The 25,306-nt window shown below is 32.7% G+C and overlaps 4 protein-coding genes across 6 annotated transcripts; 2 read left to right on the forward strand and 2 right to left on the reverse strand.

Moving 5' to 3' along the window:
* Positions 1-259: 259 nt before the first annotated feature.
* Positions 260-909, reverse strand: LOC100798528 (mitochondrial import receptor subunit TOM7-1). The gene has a single exon (XM_003525269.3). The coding sequence runs from the start codon at positions 800-802 to the stop codon at positions 584-586; it is 219 nt and encodes a 72-aa protein (XP_003525317.1). The 5' UTR covers positions 803-909; the 3' UTR covers positions 260-583.
* Positions 910-1,929: 1,020 nt separating this feature from the next.
* On the forward strand, positions 1,930-11,014 carry LOC100802783 (homeobox-DDT domain protein RLT3). Its single transcript, XM_006580430.4, has 17 exons — positions 1,930-2,089; positions 2,317-2,652; positions 3,127-3,185; positions 3,269-3,499; positions 3,618-3,695; positions 3,778-3,994; positions 4,113-4,213; positions 5,592-5,678; positions 5,817-5,948; positions 6,108-6,248; positions 7,110-7,232; positions 7,331-7,783; positions 8,005-8,373; positions 8,559-9,176; positions 9,764-9,868; positions 9,960-10,161; positions 10,585-11,014. The coding sequence occupies exons 2-17, from the start codon at positions 2,343-2,345 to the stop codon at positions 10,605-10,607; spliced, it is 3,249 nt and encodes a 1,082-aa protein (XP_006580493.1). The 5' UTR covers positions 1,930-2,089; positions 2,317-2,342; the 3' UTR covers positions 10,608-11,014.
* A 1,371-nt stretch (positions 11,015-12,385) lies between these two features.
* LOC100798005 (ABC transporter I family member 6, chloroplastic-like) lies at positions 12,386-15,924 on the reverse strand. Of its 2 annotated transcripts, XR_001388211.2 has the most exons (6): positions 15,601-15,923; positions 15,297-15,518; positions 14,744-15,043; positions 14,116-14,219; positions 13,291-13,444; positions 12,450-12,806 (listed from the first exon to the last, which is right to left on the reverse strand). XR_001388211.2 is itself a non-coding variant. In NM_001255155.2 (5 exons), the coding sequence occupies exons 1-4, from the start codon at positions 15,856-15,858 to the stop codon at positions 14,130-14,132; spliced, it is 870 nt and encodes a 289-aa protein (NP_001242084.2). In that variant the 5' UTR covers positions 15,859-15,924; the 3' UTR covers positions 12,386-12,806; positions 14,116-14,129. The 2 variants fall into 2 exon arrangements, 1 of the variants encoding a protein (NP_001242084.2); NM_001255155.2 differs by lacking the exon at positions 13,291-13,444 and having other exon boundaries at positions 12,386-12,806; positions 15,601-15,924.
* Positions 15,925-21,037: 5,113 nt separating this feature from the next.
* Positions 21,038-25,296, forward strand: LOC100796401 (ethanolamine-phosphate cytidylyltransferase). 2 transcript variants are annotated; one of them, XM_003525265.5, is made up of 10 exons: positions 21,038-21,434; positions 21,979-22,413; positions 22,547-22,782; positions 22,891-23,042; positions 23,351-23,422; positions 23,573-23,640; positions 23,730-23,850; positions 24,171-24,230; positions 24,319-24,441; positions 24,854-25,296. In XM_003525265.5, the coding sequence occupies exons 2-10, from the start codon at positions 22,055-22,057 to the stop codon at positions 24,923-24,925; spliced, it is 1,263 nt and encodes a 420-aa protein (XP_003525313.1). In that variant the 5' UTR covers positions 21,038-21,434; positions 21,979-22,054; the 3' UTR covers positions 24,926-25,296. The 2 variants fall into 2 exon arrangements, with proteins under 2 accessions (XP_003525313.1, XP_006580492.1); XM_006580429.4 differs by lacking the exon at positions 21,038-21,434 and adding an exon at positions 21,458-21,597.
* Positions 25,297-25,306: the final 10 nt, after the last annotated feature.

The following is a 25,306-nucleotide window of genomic DNA, read 5'->3' on the forward strand; positions in this document are numbered from 1 at the left end:
TGGTACTGGTAAATGGTAATTTCAGGGCTATTTTGAAGCAAAAAATCACTATCAAATTAATGCAGTAGTAATAATCCTTACCAAATTCAAATTCTGAAAATCATCAAGGCACCAGAATAGCTTTTTTTTTTCTTCCTAAGAAACCCAGTCAATCTTACGCATCAAGCAGAATTTCAAAATTCAATATCCTAAAGTACAGAACACAGTAATTTTCCAACAGCTCAACCAAACATAAACACATGAACTGAAAAAACAGAGCAACCCAAAATCACATTTCATTCATCCATTCATCAACCCATTACCATCCATCAAAATCATAAAAATCACAATCCATCAAGATAAACAAACCAAAACTCGGGAACGATATTCGAACATTGTAATCATAAAAAAAACGGATTATTTACTACCGCGTCTTTCAAAACTATCCAAACACACAGACAAGCTAATCGACTTTGAACACACCATGCCACATGAGATGTGCAAGTGAAAATTGATCCATAAAGAAACTTACAAATGTAGAAAGGGGGCAAAAGAAAAGAAAAAAACGAGGTCGCGTTGATGGTGGAAGAAATGAAGAGGTAGATCAGACGGGGCTGAGAAGCTGGGAAAGTGGGGGCTTGGGGTCAGAGTTCATACCGATGATGATGACCAAAGGGATGAAACCATAGTGAGTGATGACCTTCGCTTTTCGCATTGCCCATGTCGTCCACTCCTTCAGGCACTCGCTCGCAGATCGATCTTCCGCGGCCTTCGATCCCTTTGAACTCTTACCCTTCGCCTTCAGAGAAACCCTTGACGCCATTGAAATTTCCCCCCCTTTTTTTTCTCTCCCTCCAAAATGGTCTATTTGGTGGAAACCATAAACCCTAATTATAGCCGCTGTGTCGTATACGTCGCACGACTTGTCGGTTTACCGTGATTATTTTAAACCAAGCATAACCCTTTGATAAACGACAATAGGAATTGCCTCGTTTAAAAGCTTAATTTTTTTTTTATATTAAAAAACTTGCACTTTTTTTAGACGAAAAAACACATTTGCACTAAACTCTCTCTCCCGGAAATATACATCTATAATTCTGTATCAAATTTTCTACTCCTATAAACTAATAATTCTAAATTTTTTTAAGTAATAATTCTAAATCCTGTAACACTTTTTTGTGTGTATGAAAGTAACACTCTCCTACTAATTTTTCTATTTGTGGTGAATATGAAATATGTTTTATATTTTTAATACATTCAATATCTTTACTTTTTACTTACATTTTATTTCTAAAGTGGAAAATTGACAATATAAAAGTGTCTCATGTATTGTGAAAGTAATCAATTTTAACATCATTAATCAACAAAAAAAAAAGTTGTTGTTGATATAACTTTTAAAATAATTAAAGAATGACCACATGTTTTATAACTATTAATTATTATAAAAATAAAAAAATTATTATAGATGATAATTTATGCTCAAATAATAATTTATATTCGTTTACTTTGCACATACAATATGTCAACCACCAACTATTTACTCTAGATTAAATTTCTTGTTGTTATTATAAGTTTAGTGATGAGTTGTTTTATTTGATCGACAAATGACAAGTTGATTTTGGTAGTTATTTTTCGCACTCCAATGATAATCCAAAATGCAAAATTACATTCCTTTACATTTTGTAGAAGTTTCTCCAAAATATAAAGATATACATTTTGGGAAAGACCTTTAATTTTACATTTCAGATTAGATGCATGAATCAATATGGGAGGTAGAGGAAGTAATTGCCGTTGATCTGATAGAGTGGGCTGCAACGGAGTCCAATAGAAGGGAATAGTATTTTATTAAAGGGCTGCAACGTAAGGGTATTTTCGGTTTTCTCTGAATATGTTGGGTGTAGGAAGAAAATGGCTTTGTTACAAATGATGTTTCAGCTAATGGCTGGGATGGGTTGTTTGGTAAAATGAGAGAGATATTTCTCTTTCTTCCATAAAACCCAAAACCCTACTTCTCCTGTCATATTATCTTCATCTCTACTTCCTTTCACTTCTCCAACTTACTTCCTCTCCTAAACTTCATTTCATTTCATTTCCAGAAGCTCTAATTGCGGTACGTTTCTCACATCTATATCCAATCACTCTTCTCTTTCCCTTCCATTTTTCTCCTTTCACACTTTCTTCACAGACCGCCACAACACTTAACTTTCGTCCGAATTCAACGAATTCCAGCGTTTGATTGATCGCCATAACAACCAATTACATCTTCTCCGCAAATTCATTTCAGCGTCAGTTCCGAACTCTAATTTCGACTCTCTTCCTATTTTTCTTTTGGCGCAGATGAGGAGCACTGAACACTGAGGGTGATGGAAGACTATGATAGTTACATAGCACAGAGTGATAGAGGTGAAAATGGAGTGATAGTGGCATCGCGTGCTTTCCCGCACGACGAATTTCGCCCCCGTGGTGGAAAAGTACTGTCGCGAGTTGCTGCTGTTGCGGCTGCAAGAAATGGTTCTTCGACTTCAAGTTACGATATAGCTGTGACGAGGAATGTTAAGAAAAAGCAAAAGCGTAAGGGTCTTCGGGAACTGTTTACAACCGATTACATTGTGAACAGCGTGTTACGGAAGGATGGTCCTACACTTGGTCAGGAATTTGATTTTCTTCCTTCAGGTGCGTTTCGAATGGTTTATAGTTATTCTACTTAGCGCTGAACACTAATTCCTCTGTTTCTTTTATTGTATAAGATAGTTGTGGAACCATGGTATTAGATAGGGGCAAAAGGTAGTAGTCCTTTTTGGTGTTGAATGCTGATCGGATTCAGTGGATTTTTTTAGTTGTTAAAAATACTGTGCATTACAACACGAGCAGTGCAGTATGCAGTTTAAAAAGTCTAGAAATCAAGTTTTTAGAATAGATTACATTTGACCTTCTTAGAGGTTTACGAAGCCTATGCAAACAACCCTTCCAGTCTCAAATTTAAACTTGGCCATTCTAGGATTTTTTGGTTGGCAAATACTCATTCCTCTTCTTCCATTTCTATTATTATTCTGAGAATTTCTTTAATTCATTTTAGTCTTTTGCTTCTCACTGTTATAATTTTTATAACTAGCCTTATTTTGTCCATTTCCTCTTTTGATTGATTAGGACCCAAATATTTCACTTCTGCTTGTCAAGAGGACCAAGGATCCTTCAAAAGGAGGAAGGTGACTTTTAGTGTTCCACAAGAAAGTTTTTTTATGTTTCTTTTTACATTCCTTTGCATTTGTCACAAGTCCTCTTTCTTCAGGTTCCCAACAGTGCATTTCAAAGTCTCGCCAATTGTAATATGAAAGCACCTGTGAAGAAACATGGCATTGGCAAAGGCCTGATGACAGTTTGGAGGGAAACAAATCCTGATGCTGGAGACCTTCCATTTGGTTTTGGCGTTTCTGGCCAAGAAGTTCCTCTAATCTCAAATTCTATAGGACAGAAACCAGTCCGTAAGAACAACAGGTCATGGAAAACCGTAAACAGGAATGTAAGTTATCGAAACCCATAATATTATGCACACTTTTATCTTCTTCCTATTTATAATACATGAATGAGCATGGTAGTTTTTGTTTATGATAGTAGATCTCATTTTTTTCCCCGAACAGGGAATGCCAAAAAATAAAACGCAGAATAAGAGAAATAAGTCGCAGGACAAGAGGAAACTTACCATGCAAAGAAGAGTGGTAATTGAAAATTTTGAATGTGCATTTTTGTGCTTACTGTTGAATGGTTTGGCAAGTTTTTTGAGTTTCTCTTATCTGGCAGGGGGAATTGAACCTAAATGTGACTCAGAATCAGTCACCAAAGGAAAAATGTGAACTAGCTTTGGATAGTGCAATATCTGAGGAGGGGGTTGATCGATTTTCAATGTTATTTGATGATGAAGAGCTAGAGCTGAGGGAGTTACAAGAAGGAACCAATCTGTTTATGTGTTCTGATCATCTTGCTGGCAGTGGAATGGTTGGCTGCTCACTTTGTAAAGGTAATTTTGGAAGGGACCAAAATTGACCTGTATTCTGTGTTATATTCAAATGAGTAATGTTTGTGAAGCTCAAATGTTCTGATTAATGTCAGTCATTGTTGTATGTGGCTTTTTACAGATGTGCTAGTGAAGTTTCCGCCAGATATTGTCAAGATGAAGAAACCTATCCATTTGCAACCTTGGGACTCGTCTCCGGAAATTGTGAAGAAATTATTTAAGGTGCATATAACCAATCAGTTATGACTTGGAAGATCTGACTATGTTAATGACATGTATTTGCTCATTGTTATATATTGGTACTTGCCTTATGTGCATATGTGTTTCTACACTCATCGACTAAAGTTTCTCTTCTATAACATAAATTTTTACTACTCAAATAGCTTAAAGTTTCACCTATGTTGTTCTTTGTCAGTATTATATGGTGACAGACCCAAAATCCAGCATAGCTTCTTGTGGATTGCATACTGGTCAATGCAGAGGAAAGGTTGCCATGCTAGAAAAAATGTAAAATTTAATCAACACACTTGTAAAAGTAAAGTAAATGAAAGACGTAGTAGTTTATACAAAAAAAATATAAATATAATAATTTGTCAAGCAAATTTGCACAGCATTGGTTTGCTTTCTTTATGATTCTCCTGGTGATGGTTTCTCTCATAGCTCAACCTTCCCATCACCATCTCATTCTCTGCCTCCTTTTGAAAGTTCCATTGCAGCCATGGATAAAAAGGTAAAATCACTAATCACATGAAATGCAACAAGCCATGATCTGTTAATAATTTGGATGGTACGAAGACAAAAGGGAATTTTGGAGAGGTATGTGAATATTTCAAGTGAGTTCGAAACTCATTGGAGTTGGGCACCCTACACCTCTGTTGCAGCCTGTCTTTGAAAGATGTGACAGGTGTTGTAGGTGGAACTAAACTGTTTTCAGACACGGACATGACCAAAACACATAGAACACCTAAAAAAAGTACAAGGCTATTGATGGTAAAGGAGGGGATATGAGGGATTCCACTACTAGGATCACATGGTGTGTTTTGCTCCTGCCACTGAAAACTAGCCATGCCTGGAAATTTTTATGCTGGGGAGCATCAAATCCGCCGTAGGAGGAGGTTTTGCTCACCTCCTGTTATTGTACTCTCTTATGTGCTGTATGAGACCATGACTAGTTCTCCTCTTTTGAATCCCTCCTACCATTATTGTTTTAGCAGAACCTGCCTAAGGTTAGAGGTCAACATTCTTGCTTTTTATATTTTGTTTAGGCTTCTGGAATTTAAACACGTGACTAATATAATAGGTTATATAATGTGAAAGTGAAGGAAATTCTTCCTAATTCTAGCACTCTGTTATTTTTCGGACAAATCATTACGGGTTTTTGTTTTAACTTGGACAAATTATTACTGATGTTTGGATTTTCTTAGTTACCCTGCTGGATTTATTGTTATGGGACAGAAAGAAGTTATTTCTTAGATTAGCTAACATTATCATTGTGAAGCTGTACTGAAGTTACTATCTTGCTTAATTTGTTATTCTTTGGAAACCTTTTTTTCTATTGCAAAGAACTTCAAATTGACATAGAACTACTTTATTTTGGCAGGTTTTCCACTTCATTTATACATATGCTATAATTGTTGATATTTGCCCGTTCACTCTTGATGAGTTTGTTCAAGCATTTCATGATAAGGTAATATGCCATCTTTGACCCATGCTTGTATTTTGGAAGCATTTCCAGTTTTCTTGTTTAATTTTAATCTTATCTGAGTCATGTCAAATTGTAAGTTACATCCAAAATGTCTCTCACCTTACTGCATGTGTTTTCCAGGACTCAATGTTACTTGGCAAGATTCATGTGGCCCTTCTCACACTTCTTCTATCCGACATTGAAGTGGAGATTACTAATGGGTTTTCACCTCATTTAAATAAATCGTGTAACTTTCTTGCATTGCTTCACTCGGTGAGTTGCTGGGTTTCCTTACCTCATTTTGGGAGGTTATGGATTATTACATGCTTCTTGTCTTCTACATTTAATACAGAATGACCAACAATCTAACATTTATCTATTTTAGCTGAGGTACAAATTCATTGCATGTTTATTTTAATAATGATTTGTCAGGTTGAAAGTCAAGAATATTCCCTGGACTTCTGGAGAAGATCTTTAAATTCTCTTACTTGGATTGAAATACTCCGTCAAGTGCTGGTTGCTTCTGGATTTGGTTCAAAACAAGGTTCCTTACGTAGAGAGGTCCTTAACAAGGTATTCTGAAGTCCAAACAAGCCTATTCTAGATCTGACTTGACTTGAACATGTTTATATTATTACGTGTGTATGTATTTACATAAGATCAAAAATTGTAGATGCTTTTGATTAGTGTATATTTTTGTATAAGCTGCCTTGTGATATGACATATCGTAAGTGGTGCACATCTGTTTTCTTGTATGTCTACTTTGGCAGATTTTGAGGTAAAATAATATTTGAATCATATATGTCATTCTCATGTAACTGAAGGCGTATGCAAGATATTTACTTAGTCATGGCAAAAGTAGGTTTAAAAAATGTCAGTGATGTTACACTGAGATAGTTAGAAGAAATAACTATAAATAGGAAGAGGGGTTGAGAGGAGTTAGTCAGTAGGTGAGTTATCATTGTGGTCAGGGGGGTCCTGAATCTCTCGAACATCCAGGGAATTTTTTTTATTTAATAACACTACGTTTTTTGTGTGCTTAATCTGAACCAGTTTCTATCCGATTACCATATTTCTCTGTTTGGATTTAATTCTGATCCATTGACAGTGTAAAAAGTTCCTATTTTATCACTGAAACATTTAGTGTGACCTTTTTTTTAAAAAAAAAAAACTGTTAACAATGAAGGCATGTATCTTTATCTCAAAAAATGCAACCATGTATATAGACGTAGGTAGTTATTAGGAATGAGAATAAATAGTCAGCATTTTCTAGTGCAAAATTTAATCTTAAATGACAAGAGATGCTCGAAGGAGATCTTGTTAATTTTTGTTGTTCAGTTACTTTCAATATGCTTTTCTTGGATGTCAGTCCAAGTTTTCAGTTATTCCATGTTTTGGTTTTAAGGTTTAGCCTTATATGCTTTTTTTCTATAGGAATTGAATCTTCTTGTAAACTATGGTCTATGCCCTGGCACCTTGAAGAGTGAGTTGTTTAACATCTTGTCAGAGAGAGGAAACATTGGATGCAAAGTAGCTGAGATGGCAAAGTCAATGCAGGTAACTAACTAACTGTTGTTATCTGAATCATTTTATTTGGATTATAATCTTTCTCTATATATCACTGGTGAAATTAACTGTATTTTTATACTATGTAGATTGCTGAATTAAACCTTGCGAGCACAACAGAGGGACTCGAGTCTTTAATATGTTCCACGCTTTCAAGTGATATTACTTTATTTGAAAAGATTTCATCAACTGCATACCGATTGCGTATGAGCAGTGTTACGAAGGATGGTGACGAATCTGATTCAGATACAGAGGACTCTGGTAGTGTTGATGATGAATTTAATGTTGCTGATACATGTAGCAGTGGTGATGATTTTGAAAGTGATTCAATAAACTCCAGTAAAAGAAAATTGAAGCGTGCAAACAGTCATAAAAATAATATGCTGAAAGTATACACTGAAATTGATGAGAGCCATCCAGGAGAAGCGTGGTTATTAGGACTGATGGAGAGTGAATATTCAGACTTGAACATTGAAGAAAAATTGAATGCATTGGCATCTTTAACTGATCTTGTTTCATCTGGATCTAGCATCAGGATGAAGGTAAAATACAAAACTTCTAGGCGAAGGTTGGCCTTAAGTTATATCCCCCCCCCCCCTTTCTCTCTTAAATTATAGTGGAATCTTGAATTGATAAAAATAAAGTTAAAGGCCTTGGATTGTCTCCGTTCCTCTTGATTCCCCTGCCAACTCCCAAACATCCCCTAAGATGTTTTATGAAGTGGTCTTATCATATTAAGTTCCAAATTATCTTTTTTGTACAGGATTCAACCAAAGTTACAGCTGATTGCAATTCTGGCATCCAATTACGAGGGTCTGGAGCTAAAATAAAGAGATCAGCAGTAAAGAAACCTGGGCCACTTTGGAACCAGAAAGTACACTTGAATTCTGATCCCTGTGCAGTTGATTCCTCATCATTAATCTCAAGATTCCATACTCATGAAGCTTCCTTTGGAAAGGGAAAAGTTTCCTTTATTTCACACCCCATTCAATCAGTGTTTTTGGGATCTGATCGTCGGTACAATAGATACTGGCTTTTCTTGGGTCCTTGTAATGTAGATGATCCAGGCCACAGGAGGATATACTTTGAATCTTCTGAAGATGGTCACTGGGAGGTTATTGATACTGAGGAGGTGAATTTCTTTGGTTTTCTTATTTTGTGTAAGAGAAGATATTTAGTTACATATATTGGAAACATGGAAGAGTAAACAATCAAAAATGCATATGTAATATGTTTATTGGTCTAGTGTGTCTATTTTATGCATTACTGTTTTAGTGTTAATAATTTTTTGCATATGGTTAACCTGTATGTATGCAGGCCTTGTGTGCCTTGTTGTCAGTTCTGGATGATAGAGGAAAAAGGGAGGCTCTTCTTATTGAATCTTTGGAAAGGAGACGGACATCACTATGCAGATCTATGTCCAGGATTAATGCTAATAGTACTGGAATGGGTTCTATGTCACATTCTGATCAATCTGAACTGGATATGGTCAAAGATGACAGTTATTCTCCCGCATCTGATGTAGACAACCTGAACCTGACTGAGACTGCAGAAGACTCGCTGCCGTCTGCTGGGGCTGTGGTAATTGAAGCTGGAAAGAAAGGAGAGGAACAAATTCAAAAATGGATCCGTGTTCAAGAATATGATTCTTGGATTTGGAATTCCTTTTATTTAGATCTCAATGTTGTAAAATATGGTAAAAGGTCTTATCTGGACTCTCTTGCCAGATGTAAGAGTTGTCATGATCTATACTGGAGAGATGAGAGACACTGTAAAATTTGCCATATGACATTTGAGCTTGATTTTGATCTAGAAGAAAGATATGCAATCCACATAGCCACATGCAGGGAGAAAGAAGACAGCAATACATTTCCTGATCATAAAGTGCTATCATCACAGATTCAATCACTGAAAGCTGCAGTTTATGCTATTGAGGTGAGTTGTTATTCATTTGCTTCAATTTTCGTCATGCATTGCATACTGGCATTGATGTCTTATTTTGTTATATTAGTCCTTTTAGGGCACAAATGCAATGCTAGGGGTTTGTGCGGGGAAATTGATACTTCATTCTTTGCGCCACTTGGTTTTGTTTGAACAGGGATGCTCTGTTCTAGAAAAATATTTTACTTATGTTTCTTCTAATCCAATATAAGCATGATATTAAATTGACACTTGTTGAAGATCAAAATATAATATTCTGATTCTATTAATAATAGTGGTTTATAGGAGAACATAATCTTTGATTTAGAGGAAACAAAATATCCTCTATTTATGTATAATTAATGTAATTCACCTATATAAACACACATCCGCCATGTACTCTGACAAAGTTTTCAGTCCAATTATCCCTCTATTTCTCCTATTTTAAACATACTTAAATGTGATACCCTATCTCTTTATCTGCTCCAACTTTCTGATATTTTATGTTGCAAACTTAGCGTGGTTTACATGGTTATTTTTAAGCATGTGGGCATTTTGAAGATTAATTAACTTTTCCATGACGTATACCACTGTTTGTACAGTCTGTTATGCCTGAAGATGCCATGGTTGGTGCTTGGAGGAAATCTGCTCATAAGCTATGGGTAAAACGGCTCAGACGCACCTCAACTTTAGTGGAGCTTTTGCAGGTTTTTGTTTTAACTTTCTGTTTTAAGTGTTTGAAATTCTATTGGTCTTAATTAACTCAATCTATTTTCTTATGAATTTGTAATTTTATAGGTTCTTACTGATTTTGTTGGTGCCATCAATAAGGATTGGTTGTATCAATGCAAATTTCTGGATGGGGTGGTTGAAGAAATCATTGCATCTTTTGCATCTATGCCCCATACACCATCTGCCCTTGCTCTGTGGTTAGTGAAGTTAGATGCCATAATTGCTCCCTACCTGGACAGAGTCCATCTTCAGAAGAAACAGGGAACCAGTAAGAGTTTAAGAAATAATAAATCACATGGCATGAGATACTTATTCAGGCTGTTATAGTTTGTTTTGGTTACAGAGTTTCACTTAGTTTAGTTTTTTGGTCATCTGCTTGAAAATTAAGGATATATGCCCAACGGTCTTCTGATTGTTGTTTTTATCCCTCTCCGCCCACTATCCTGATATTTTAAAGGCGGTAAACTATAACAGGATGAAACCTCCTTTAAAATTGTCAAGTTCCAATTGTGTACCCTTTCGGTGTGATTTTTTTTTTACTTGGAAAAATTACTGACTCGACTATATTCCAAGTTGCCAAATTGTTTTTGGTTGTTTGGAGCTTAAAAATAAGAAGTTAGGTGATAATTGTGTGCTTTCATGTTTTCAACTTAGCGTGGTCTTAAGATATATACTTGGTTCTCTCTTTCAGGTCAACATGGTGCTTGGCGATAGGTGCACTTTTACGTTTGTTGAAGGGCATGCGAATTGAAATGAAGGAACTACCTGTTCCGCTCCTTGATCAGAGATTCATGTGCTGGCTTCACTTGGTTCTGAATTTCTAGAACGACTACAATTTGGCCGAGGCTTTTTTTTTAATCCTCCCCTCCCCGATTTATACAGGCAATCTTGTTGGTCAGATGTATAGGTTTACATTTTTTCTATATAAAAAAATACTAGGTAGCTCGAGTTTTTTGGTGCGTAATGCCACTTGGTTTCTACAAGGTCGCCCATTTTTCTTGCTTCATGATGTCTGGTCTTCTCGTTCGAGAAATCAATTTTGTCTTTGTATCTTACAGAATAATAATGTCGTACTGATTGAAAATAATTTGTATTATGAGAGGATAGAGTTTTAGGCCGTCTATAAAGTTAAACTGACTGGCAATGTACAATTTGCTTTGCTTTAAATACCCTAAAAATAGAGCAAGTAAACTGCCTACCTTTCGGATTGTTTGACCGGGATCCAGTTTTGTTAGTAGTAGTAATTTAATTTTGTACAGTTTGCATTATAAAATAAGATTAAATGTAAATGATCTCTCAAGAAAAAAATATTCAAATCAATGAGAAAACATTATAAAGCTAAGTGAAAAAGTAATGTAAACAAGCAAAAAAAAAAAAGTGGAGAAAAATTATTTAATGAGTGGGGGAAAATTATGTGCATGAGCGAGAAAATGATAGAAAAATCATTCGAATAAGCAAAAAAAAAATAAAATTCAAATAACCAAGTTAATTGGTAAAAAAAAATGGTGAGTGAAGAATTCGGTAAAAAGATAATTTAAATTAGTGAAAAATCATTTAAATTGACAAAAAAAATAAAGCAATAAAAAACCATAAATATGCAAAGAAACTTAAATGATTCAATTATTATAAGGACAGCAAAATATCCTAGTAAACTTATATATGAATTATAATAAATTTATTTTGATTAATGATTACTATTAATACAAAGATTTTTGTTAATTAAAAGTATAAATAATACTGATAGTAATTAATAGTATATAAAAAAGTAATTATTATATTTAAATTATTTTATATCATTGCAGTCATTTTTCTCAATTATTAATCACAAATCTCCACATGTAATAGTAAGATTGTTAAGCTTTTATAATAACAATCCTATTTTTTTATCTATTAAACTTCAATTAAAAATGATCCTAAATAACTTTTGAAACAATTATTACAAAAATAATTTTCATTATATGACAATTCATAATTAAATAAAGTTTAAATTTTTTTATATTGCCAATATATTCTGATTAAATTTATAATTTATGAGTAGCAGTTTTAAAAAGAAGAGGTTGTAGATGGAGAATGCTTAATTATAATATAAAGATCATTATTTGATTTGCTGACATAGACCCAACAGTATCTACCCTTACAGAATTCGATCTACGTCCGACGCCCTCCTTCCTTTCCACCGTATTTTTAAAAGAAAAATGATACATGAATACCTCATGCTAGTAAACATTTAGAGAGAAAGGAATAAAATGAAAAGAAATATAAATGTAATTTTCAATATAATACAACAATTCTTCAAAAAAAAAAAAGGAAAAGAAAATAACGAAGAGAAAGAAAAAATGAGAAGGGTTAATAGAATATTTGCACCGTGCTAGTGTGCAAAAATCAGAACTCAAAAGAGGCTGTCCAAAATTCACAACTCATAAAAGGGCATGTTGATGAAGCTTTTCTATCATTATTCATAAATACTCTGAAATCACGTGTATGGATGAATATTCTCAAAGCAATAATTTTAAGTACTTTAATATGCCCACGAACCATGATAAGGTCAACAGCCAATACCAAAACAAAAATGTGGCTAATATTAATGTAGATTGACAGCTATTTCAATCCTTACTGCATTTACAGCAAACGTGGCACGTGTGCCCCCAAGTTGATAATTAACAAGGAAAAAGCCCTTACATTAAAAACAAAAAAGAATAGCGAAATTCAATAGTTTCTATATTTCTCTATCAAAGCCTACTGAAATAATACCCAGAAGAATATACGTCCCAAGTCAAGAAACATCAACATCTGCCAGCATGAGCTTTAGACAGTCTGCTTCCTCGTTTTCAAAATGGAACAAAGAAAGGGAAAAGATGAAAAGAGCCATCAGCATATCAGTGCAACTGCCTCACTGTGACACTGCATCCATGCCTGCAACACAAACAGACTGGTATTTTAAGAAAGTTTTATTAAGTATACGAATATTAATTGAAATACACTATTATAAGTACTTTCCCTTCCCATTCTTAAAAAAGATAATCAGAAAAAGCAACGCTATATTAATATACAACTCTTGCATAGGAATATATGATTAAAAATACAATCCAGATTTAGACTAGCAATATGACAACTTTTCTCTAACAAATGACTCGGCCAACTAAGCTGCTTGATAAGATCAATCAATGTTTGAAGGGCCAAAAACAACTAATAAGTTTCACCATTTAGCTTAGTCAAATAAATTTACCAATACCACTACCAGTAATGATTAAACACTAAGCAAACTATAGCAAGTCCATAGTATGAAACTATACTAAAAAAGCTTAAATGATTTGAAAATTTTTATTATCATACTAATTAAATGAAATGCTCAGAATTTGGAATAGGCCTTTCAAAACTGAACGTGAATGGATTTTACCAGCAGGTAGTGCACCTCAACTCACTCTACGTTGAAAATGTTTTTCTGCTCCTTATTCGTACTGATGATATTGAGACTAATGTTGATGCATTGAGATTCAAAGTTTAAAGAGTTTCTTATCTTCCAGGATTTTACTACCGAGAAAGCCATATATCTGTAAGCAATTACAATTTGAATTCATAAAGCATTAAGCAATAAAAGAATATTTGATTGCTAAATGCCTCCCTATTCTTAACAATGCAAGCAAAATGCTAAACCATTAGATGGATGGATACAAGAATGACTTCACTAATAATAATTAATACCACATTTACATCCCTACGGTCAGAAGCTGCTATTCTTAGCCATAGAAAAGTACAAAATCTTGTTGCCTAGAAACATGCTTTGTTCTAAGGCAGGTTAAATAATCAAAATGAAATTATATCCAGTTTCCACAAAGATATTATTCAACTACAGCTTCCAGCAGTGAAACAATCAAATTTCCCAAACTCATCCTTATGGAAGAAAGTTCCATTAGATGCAATTACTGAATGTCAGCCCATGCAATACTGTCATCTGGGTATGGAGCAAGAACCAAAATCAAAACAGAATGAATAAAAATTTCAAATTAACATGAAAATAAAATATATCTATGACCAGCGCAAATGATTACACCTTATGATGTATCTCACTACTACCGTTAAGAATTTTTTGTTCATTTCACCAAATTTATATACCGTCAATTCCCAATTATGCTCTTGAAAGGGATACTCATGTAAATATTAACAACATGAAAGTGAATTTAAACTGAAACAAGGACAGAAACACTTAAGTCAGAATAGATACCGATACTAGCTGTATTATGTTAAAGCAGAGACTGCTTCATATCCATCTGACTCAATAGCTTCTACCACTGATATGTCGCCTGTCCTTGCAATTTTCCCTTTGTCCTGATTTTTTTAAGAAGAAAAAGAGAAGTCCATTCATGTTATTTCATATCATATACATAATACATATACACATTCAGTTTCCCATACACTGTCTAGAGCTGCTTTCTAAGAAAGAAAAACAATATTCTATCAGAAGGCTTATAAATGTCTATACATATACAGAAATGGGATGACATCAACAAAGACTTTTACACTAGAGCTCAGCTTGAATAAACTTCTTCACAAATCACAAATCACAAATCCATAATACTTATAGCAGAAGACATTGTGAGGTAAAATGAGTTAAACTTCTCTGATAAATTAACACCAAGTTATGCCTTTTAGCTTTTGGAAAAGTTAGATGAGATGAGAGAGCATGTTAGTGTCAACTACTTTCTTTAGGAAATCTACTTCTTCAAGCTCATCCTTCACTTGAATTGATAGGACTAGCACCTTAATTCCAGTAATGAAAAGTGAAAACCCATGTATCATACATATTACAAATTCAAAACTTGCAATGATATTGAAGATCAACAGTAAGTTACCATAACATGGACATGTGTAGGATTCAAAAGATCCAGAATCCGTCTATAATGAGTTATCATCAACAAGGACTTTTCTGGGGTGAGAATCCTATTAACTGCATTCGCAACATCCCTGAGCGCATCAACATCCAAACCAGAATCAATTTCATCCAAAATAGCCAAGTCCGCCCCCAAAACCGCAAGCTGCAAGATTTCATTGCGCTTGCGTTCACCGCCACTAAACCCTTGGTTCACATTCCTATTGAGAAAGTCAGGCTTCATGTTAACAAGCTGAAGCTTCTCCATCAGGTAAGGTAAAAACTGCACCGCAAAACAATCCCAATCATAACATGCAATGACGAGGAGATATAAGGTTGCAGTCATGGATTCGAATCCCCTAATGACATTTCTAACAAAACTAACAAACTAACATTTACCGATTTAAAAAAAAAAACACGCAATGACGAAAAATGACCTCATAACGATAGATGAGAAACATACTAAAGTCCTATTTGGATAAACTTCTTCACAACACTTAAATGACTTGAATTTATCCCATCAACTTATATAATACCTCGATTGGTCCAACCTCATCTCGACCAAGTTTTTTCATTCGAGCATTGTAGGCCATGGCGAGAAACAGATCAATGGAAACACCGGGGATTTCAACAGGGGATTGAAAACTCATGAAGAGACCCGCAAGAGACCTTTCTTCAGGTTCCATCTCAAGCAAATTCTCCCCCTTGAAAACAACACTGCCTCCGGTTACTTCATAATCTGGGTGCCCCACAAGAACCTGCATGCAGTTCAATTACTTAAAAATCCTTTTTTTTTCTTTTCAATTGAATGAGAGAGGATAGGGTAAGTGAGTGAGAAACCTTGGCGAAAGTGCTTTTGCCGGAACCGTTTTTCCCCATGATGGCGTGGACCTCTCCTTGGTTGATGGTGAGGTTAACGCCGTGGAGAATGTCAACGTTGGATTCGACAATCTTGGCCCTCAAGTCATTGACTTGGAGGAGGGGAGTGGCGGCGCTGGCCACGCAAACGCGGTGGTTGACGCGGCGGAGGGTGGGTTTTGGGGATCGTCGGAGAGGATTAACGGTGGGAGAAGGGTGGGTGGGAAGGGATAACGCCATCGCTGCACTGATACGTAGAAAATCCCTTTTCTTTTGCTATGATTGTTTTCAATGTTTTTGTTTTCGTTCTACTCATTCCTCCCATTTTATTTTCTTCAAGTAGTCTTTCACCCATTCCAATTAATTTTAATTGGGTTGGACTAGATTTATCTTTTAATTTTTAGTAATCATTTTAATTGGGTTAAAATTAAGTTGCATCATCAAGTTGAGTAATTAAAAAAAATACTTATTTTGGTGTGAAAGTATAATATGATAATAAATTGATGAAAAATTTAAATTTAATATTTAAATGTGAAAAATTAAAAAAAAAGCGTCTTAGTTGTATGTTTTGTATATTTAAAGATTAAATTTAATTTTTTTATATATTAATTTATCATCTTTTCATATTTTTAAAGACTAAAATGAGTATTAATTAAAAAAGTTATCATTTCTTTGATTTTTAATTAGAAAATACTGACTCAATTAGTTGGATTATCGGGTTGAATAATTAAATTTTTAATTATTGTTTCGTTTAATTTTAATTTAACCTGATTAAATTTAATTGAGTATGGTTGAATTTATCTTTTAATTTTTAACAATCTAATCTTAATTGATGGGCTTATTTGGTTGAATAATTATAAATTTGTGTTATTTAAAATATTTTTTTTAATAATCTAACATATTTATTGATTTTGTTGATAATTAATTTTTATAAAAAAATATTAGTCATTTTTAATAAAATTTTCCTATGGATCAATTTTTTTATCTACACAACTTAATCTAAAACTTTGTTTAAAAAATTTAAACATACTTTTACTCATATCAATGAAATGTTAGTCTTCAAAATGCAATTGTTTACCCTAAAGAAATGTATCTGTTAACGTTCAAAATAAATTATATCTCTATATCAAAGGTGCAAGAGTTAAATTCTTTAATAATTAACTTTTTTTAAAATTCAATTATGCTTTAAACTACTCAGCAACGTGATCAACTTGAGCCGCTCAATAAAATTTAGAAATACAAAGCGGATCTACTCAGCGTTGGCTTATAACAGGTTTTAAAATGTAAACGTTATAACTAATAATTCTTAAAAATCACATTCGAAACATAAAATATCATATTCAAAACATAGAACCAAATTCTGTTAAATATTTAGTCCATAAAATATCATATTCAAAACGTTATATTTCTTTCGTCCTAAATGTAAGACAGTTTTTTGAAGTTTCATTTTTCTAATTATTTCTTGCATTAATTCTTTTTATTTATCCAAATTATGTTTAATACTTAGTCCATAAATAATAAATAATATGAATTGTCATTTTCTTTCTCTTATATGAGAATTTGAGAAGATGACTAATAAAAAAATTGTTTTAAAACTCCATTTTTATTGTTTTCTTTCCATACAATAATTACACAAGTAGAAAAGTAATTAGATGAAAAAAGTTATATAATTAGTCCTTGTAATTTATAAAATATTACAATTACAAATAAATTTGATATCATTAACTAAATTTTCTAAATTTGTTATAAATTCCTTACTTTTAGCGACACGGGGGAGTAAAACTAATTTGAAGATGTCCTAATTAAAGGCCCTGCATCTTCATCCCACTTCATTTTAGTACTATTTTTATTAATCAGTACTCCAAACACATTTAAATCTCAGAGAAATTAATTTATGAATTTTTCTAAAACGAATGTTTTTCTTACCAGGCTACAACTTTGTAAAAAACAACAATATCAAATAAAAATTACTAATAAAGTAAATAGAATTCCGTTTAAGCGTAGAATAGATAAATATCATATAATATAATTTTTAAGTTAAAAAATATTTTTTTGTGCTTATAAAATTACAAAAGTATAAATTTGGTTCGTATAAAAAAATTTGTTTATTTTTTATGTGTCACTTTCTCGTAAACTTGGTTGTTTCAGTCTTAGAGGGTTATAAATCCCCACAAAATGAAAAAAAAGAGCCGCCGCCGCAAATTTTCAAATTTCTCTTGGATGCTTAAACTGGTGAGGTTGCAGTTGCCTATGTGATTCGTTCACTCAATAGTTAGAGTAAGATATTCAAAAAATTATTGCTACGCAAGTAAGAAAAATAAACAACGAGCATGAACAAATTATAAGATCCTTGACCCAAACTAAATGGGGTTCTAAAAATAAAGTTCTAAGATTTAAAAAAAATGCATGTTTTCACCGCAGGTCCATTGATCAGTATTAAACGATTTCCTATGTTTATCAGAAGCAAATAAGCATGTTTGGGTCTTGTCTTATGAATTGTGATTAATTATGGAAGAAATTAAATCAGTGATGAGTGGTGTTACTTATATGGCCTGGATGGGGCATCAACGTTCAAGATTAGAGAAAAAGGAAGAGAGGTTTGAAACTTCGCCGCAGTTTTTTTTGTAATTTATGGGTTTTTTTTTTAACTCCCACAAATTGAAAGAAAAGTAACAAATAATTGGACTAATAAGAAAGTCACACCTAGATAAGAGAATTAACCAAATCTAACTCCAAATAAAAAAATAATATATTTTAATTTTACATAGAAAAAACTAAATACAAAATTTTACAAAAATAAATTTCATACTTTAGTAGTTTTATAAATATGAAAACATATTTTAGTAAAATTTATATATTTATACTTTTTAGTAATATAAAAATATTTATATTGGAATCTATTATTTATTGTTATTTAGGGTTTAGGGAGAATGTGATGTAAAAGGAATTTGATTAATATAAAAGTATTTCATATTGGTATTCAACTACAATATACTATATAATTGAAAATAATTAAATTTAAAGTTGAATTTTGACTGATTTCTAATTAGTTAATAATGTAAATATTCATAATAATATATCAAAATTAAATTCATATAAACATACGTAAGAAACAAGATATACATATAAATAGGATTTTAATAAATAATATTTTTAGGACATTAATTGAGAAATTAAAAGAAAAAATATTTATTTTATAAATCATAAAAGAGGATAAAAAAAATCATGAACAACATAATAAAATCTCATAGTTTTTAGTAAATTTTAATTAATAAAAAAAGTGTATTTCATTAAAAAAAAGTGTAATTAGTATGATATTATTATTCCTCTGAATATAATCATCACAAATATTTGTAAATATTACGTATGATATGGAGATGTAGAATGAGTGTAATAGTATCACTAATGTGTAAACAGGAGAATGGCTGAATCGGCGACAGTAGGGTTTATGATTCTGCTGAATAAATTGGCAACTACACGGCTTTTATGCCAATGGAATATATATTGTGGGATAAACACAGTGCTGTGCAAGCTATTCATGATGTCAGATATGTTCTCAATCTCAGACCAACTAGGAGCAACCCTCTCTTCAGAGGATGTTATCAAATCTACTTACGAAAAGCATGATTTGGTGTACTAAATAATAATATATCATGTATTAACATTATTGATATGCTGCTATTGAATATTTTAATTGTACTGCCAAAATACAATTAATATGAACATTGTGTTTAGTTTAGGAAGAAAAAATGAAATAGAAAAAAGTAAAGAGAAAAAGGGAGGAAAAAGTAAAAAGAGACATTTTTTTAAATTGTTTGGTAGGAAAAAAAGAAGAAGAAAGAAAAGCAAAACTTTTCTTTGTTTAGTTAAATAGAAAGTGAAAAGATAGAAAACAAGCATCAATATAACATATGATTATCCCTGATTAGGGAAAGAAATGTGACAAATAATCTGTTTGTAAAAATATATCCTTATCTATCTATCTATATATATATATATATATATATATATATATATATATTTATATTTATATTTGGAAGGCTATGCTTTTGTGTTTAATTTTTATGCAATGTGAATATAAAAAATATATATTTTCAACCAATAAAATATTATTGAATATATTTTTTAAAATAATTATTAAAAAATTAATAAACTCATTTATGGATCTAGTATGGTTTGAAACTTATAATAATTTGAAAGAATTTTTTGTCACAGTGAACTAAAATCATTGAATGATTGATTTCTTCGAGAGTAATAATATATGAATTATCATTTATTTTAAATATCTCATTAATATCTTTTATTTATTTATTTCTTCTTATCATATTATAAATTCTATTAAATTTTGTATTTTTATGGATGTCCAAATATCTTTCTTTAGGGTTTAAGGGTTATAAGATTTTTTGTATATAAGAAATTCTTTTTACTTACAAAAATCAGGTATCATCATTAAAATTAATATTTGATTTAGTGATTGAGGGACATTGTATCTCCTACAAAATTAAATAAATGTATAGGCTTGAGAAGTAGATTTTGTTTTTCAAACGTGTGCATGAGAATGGATAGTCTATTATCCTATTTGAATCTTTCTCATCATTCTCAAACCAAACTAATTTGTTTTTATCAGATAGGACTTGACTTTGACGAGACAAAATACTTCTAAAAAGTTAAATAGTTTGTTTTTAATGAATTCATTTTTCTTTAAAATTGAAAGAAAGTGACTTCTAACCATCCTTATTACCGAGCATTTGAAAAGTTTTAGTCATGAACATTGAAAAATGTTTTTGATTACTTTAATACATAAATACTACTTTTTATACTTTTAACGCAATAAAACTTTTTAAATTATTGTTTCTTTAAGATATTGATTAACATTTATTTGAAATAAAAAACTCTCTTAATGATATTTTTCAAATACATAACTTTTGATTGAAACTCCTGACAAAATTGGCTCAAGTGAGTTGATTCGTTTTATTTTAACTAATTTCTATGTATTGTTATTATAATTTTTTTTTACATTATCAAACAGATAAAATATTTCATTGATATAATTATTATAAAATTTAACTAACATAACATAAATGATATTTTATGATTAATTAATAATGTAGATTTTTTTTTACATTATCAATATATACCATTTACTATTTAGTCATATTACCACATTTGTGGTGCACTTAAATGTTCTAATTTAGACCATACCTTTTTTTCACATAGGAGATAATTTTATTTAAGTTGAAAAAATTATAACATGGTAGTAAATTGTGTTCTCCTTACAAATATAATATCTTGAAGGAGAAAACTAATCCGTTTTGTTAGGTTAAGTGAGAGACGAATGCACTAATTTAATAATTCATTAATTTTGTATAGAAGGTTTTTCACAACAAGTAAAGGGCAAGCACGCAATTGGTGTTGTCCCATAAATATAGATTCTGACGCAACAGGGAGGGTCCATTGGTGGTGGGACAAATACTCAAATCAGATACTACTGCTGTGCTGATATTTTCATTTGTAATTAATTGTGTTATTTTTTCATTGATAATAATGAATTCTATTTTGTTTCTAGAACAATAGTAATACTATTCGTAGGAGTAGTAAAAGAGTCTCCGCCTTTTATAATTGACTAGTAAGATTGTGATATTCTTTCATTTCACCTATTTTTATTCCGTGTTTCAAAAGAGGGACTCCTATTTTGTTTCAGACAAAGTTTTGTTGCAAAGCAAAAAACTACGAGGAGCTTTCCTCCATACGAATCCAAGGAGGAGAGAGGAGACACAGACACAAAGGAAACGGAAAAAGCAACACACACAAAAAAGGTTCAGATTCGATCTCTTGTTTTTTTCTTCCATTCATATCTGTTTTATTTATTTTTTCTTTCTTTCGGCAATTGCATCTCATCAAACTCTTTTTTTCCTTCTTACCATCTTCATTTCCGCACTTGCTTACTCCTCAATTCTCTTTTTTTCTTCGGGATCTCAGGTGGGTTTCCGTTATTTCTCAATTTGGACGCATATTTTTGCTTTATTCTCTTGAATCTGCACGCTCTATTGAAGATTCGTTCTAACTCTTAATTTCATTGCAGCAAAGCTGCATTTTTTTTCATGTTATTAGCTAGATCAGAAACATGTCAATGCCCCAATTGTTAATTTTCTTGTTTTCCTTCTGGATTTTGCATGCAAGTGGTTGTTTAATTTGGTTGTGGTGGCTATTCAACTTTTTTTTCTCTGCATTTCTGAAGCATTATTTTCTTATTTGAGATGTTTGTGGGAATTGAGCTTGAAAATAATGTTATATGCTAGGTTGAATTTTGGTGAGAATAAAATGCATTTGATTCTCTTTTAACATGATGGTTGGTTGCAGGTCTGTGCCTCCTCTTATATGTAATAGATAGTTTCTGAAACAAAAGAAAAAAATAAAATAAAAATAAAAGGACCACATGGATTATGAAAACAACAGTTGGATTTGGGAGGGGGTAAACTACTACCCGCGTGTGTTTGGTGGTCTAATGGTTACAGCAGCCTTGCTGGGCTTGTCAACCAGCTACTTTGGTGGGATTGGGGTTCCATATTTGTCACTGCCATGTTCCTGGTCTAATTTGGGGATTTTTCACAAGAAGAAATCGGGGAAGAGGCGCATTCGGGTGTACATGGATGGCTGTTTTGATCTGATGCATTATGGCCATGCCAATGCACTCAGGCAAGCCAAGGCTCTAGGAGATGAACTGGTTGTGGGTCTTGTGAGTGATGAGGAGATCGTGGCCAATAAAGGGCCACCCGTTTTGTCCATGGAGGAGAGGTATAGATATTTGATGTTGTATAGACTTTTTTATTCTAAAGTGATGTATATTTGCCTCTTCTCTTGTATTACCGATTCTGAAAACTGAATTATGGAAGTGAAGTTTTTATATGAAAATCTATTTATCTTCCAGGCTGGCCCTTGTCAGTGGATTGAAGTGGGTGGATGAGGTCATAACTGATGCTCCTTATGCAATTACCGAGCAATTCTTGAATCGTCTCTTTCATGAATACAAGATTGACTATGTCATACATGGCGATGATCCTTGCCTGCTTCCAGATGGAACAGATGCATATGCTGCAGCAAAGAAAGCTGGTCGTTACAAGCAAATTAAACGTACTGAAGGAGTTTCCAGTACAGATATCGTAGGTACTAAGCTTCCATGTTGATAATTGATACCTTGATACTCCCCAATGATTTTCATAAATCATTGTCAAGCTAATAATATGCATTTGATCTAACTATGTATCAATACAGGAAGAATACTGTCTTCTTTAAGAGATCAAAAAAATTGTGACGATCATAATGGCACTGAGGTAAAACCTCAAGAAGAAAACCAGTCACAGGCTTCCCACATAGCCCAATTCCTACCAACTTCTCGACGTATTGTCCAGTTTTCAAATGGCAAGGTATATTTTGGTTGCTTGTGTCATGTCTATTCTTTTAAAGAAATGGTGTATATTTGGTTCATAATTCTAGAAACCAACTTATTCTCTGGTGAATATTTATTTAGATATATTATTGATGTTTCTTTAAGAGCTATGCTAAGCCATGCCAAGATTTACATGGCTTTGCTTAATGCAACAAACAATGGTTCAAAATTTATGGGACAATTAGTGGGTTCCAGTTGAAAATAGTTAGAGGCAATTTGTCTTCTTCATTACAGTTTGCAGAACTTTTTCATGCGATGATCCATTGTCACTTCATCTTATTTTAGGGTCCTGGACCAAATTCACGTATTGTATACATTGATGGAGCATTTGATCTCTTCCATGCAGGCCATGTTGAGGTACACTGTTAAGTTTTGTATTGGGTCATTTGGGTGTGATTTATTATCTACTCAGTTGAATGCTAAAGTTCATGATCAAACAGGCGGGCCACGTTTTACTTATTTGTTGTGCTATAATTGTGTTTCATTTATTTTTCCATGTTCTTTCAGATACTTAAGAGGGCTAGGGAGCTTGGAGACTTTCTTCTAGTTGGTATCCACTCAGATGAGACAGTGAGGTATATGATTTATTATTGTGCAAAGTTGATTTTATGGGTATTATCCAGTGGTATTAACCACAGATAAGAAACTAACAACTCTTCTGCAGTGAGCATAGAGGAAATCACTATCCAATTATGCATCTGCATGAGCGTAGCCTTAGTGTGTTAGCTTGCCGTTATGTTGATGAAGTTATTATTGGTTCACCTTGGGAAATTACAAACGATATGGTAAGTCTCTGATTCTACATTTTTTTGGGTTTCATTGAAGTAACTTCGCCATTTAATTTGAAATTGTTCTTGGTGCATTGGCTAATATTAACTGTGGTTTCATGAAACTTCATCTCCACCTTTTCTCTTGTATATTTGTTGAACGCATACATTGCAAATACATCTTTTTTTTGGATAATTTGAATCGATTGGATATTTTCATTATCATGAGGTTTAATTTTTTTAACACGTTTGTTGCTTCATCTTAAGTGTTCTTGATCATAATTTGAATCCATTGGATATTTTCTTTATGATGAGGTTTATTTTTTGGAATCAAACAGATCACCACTTTCAATATCTCAGTAGTTGTGCATGGTACTGTTTCTGAGAAGTCATTAAATGTAAGCGTGCTGTACTTTTACTGTTTACTTGGGATACAATATCATTTTCCTATTTTTGGCATATTACTGAACAAGTTGTAATATGCAGTGTGAACTAGATCCATATGAGATCCCTAAGAGCATGGGAATATTCCGCTTGCTCGAAAGCCCAAAAGATATTACTACTGCCACAGTTGCCCAAAGGATAATGGCTAATCATGAAGCTTATGTGGTAATTTCTTTAACGCAACCTTTTTTTTTTCTTCCGTTTTTGCTTTCTCAATATTTGAGCAACCTTCAAATTTTGTTGATATGGTTAATCGGTTATTCTAATATCTAAGGCCAATATCAAATTTGTCAAAGGTGCTGTTAATTTTATAATCCTTCACAATTTACATAGTTTCCCTATCAAGTTAAAGATTTATTAAACATCTATATCTGAAAGTGTACTCCACTTGCTGGAATCTGATGTGATCAACCCAAGAGTTATTCCATACTGCTGAAGCATTTGAAAGGGTTATATGTATGCTTTACATTCACCCTTTTGGATCTTTTTTTCTTTTATCTTTTCAGTCAAAATTGTGATAGATTTTTCAGCTGTAAAGATGAAATAATTGTCTGCTTCCTATTACTGTCTGATGCAGAAACGCAATGCTAAGAAAACTAGGAGTGAGCAGAGATACTATGAAGAGAAAAAATACGTCTCTGGAGACTAGAGTGTATATAATGATCTTTTACATTAGTTCGGTACTGCTCTTCAAGCTTGACCCTGTCACAGAGATGCTACCACTATAGTATTAATTGAATCTATACACCCTTTGTGAAGGACATTAGTACAGGGTATGTATAACATAGGAGTGGCGATAACTCGGGAATACCGATGTACTTTAATGTCCTGACGTTTTATTTCTGTTTTCTGAAAGGCAACCATGTGGTTTGCTCACCAGTTTTATGCCATTTGGTTTTTGCTGTGGTTTTGATGTTTTTAGTGTACTCCAATTAGAGATTCCTTACTCTTATAGTATGTATTGTGACTATCAGAAGTTATACGCATCAGAAGTACTTTAATTGTTTTGACGTTTTATTTGATTTGGAGT

The sequence above is a fragment of the Glycine max genome, chromosome 5, assembly GCF_000004515.6.
Source record: "Glycine max cultivar Williams 82 chromosome 5, Glycine_max_v4.0, whole genome shotgun sequence".
NCBI classification, from domain to species: Eukaryota; Viridiplantae; Streptophyta; class Magnoliopsida; order Fabales; family Fabaceae; genus Glycine; species Glycine max.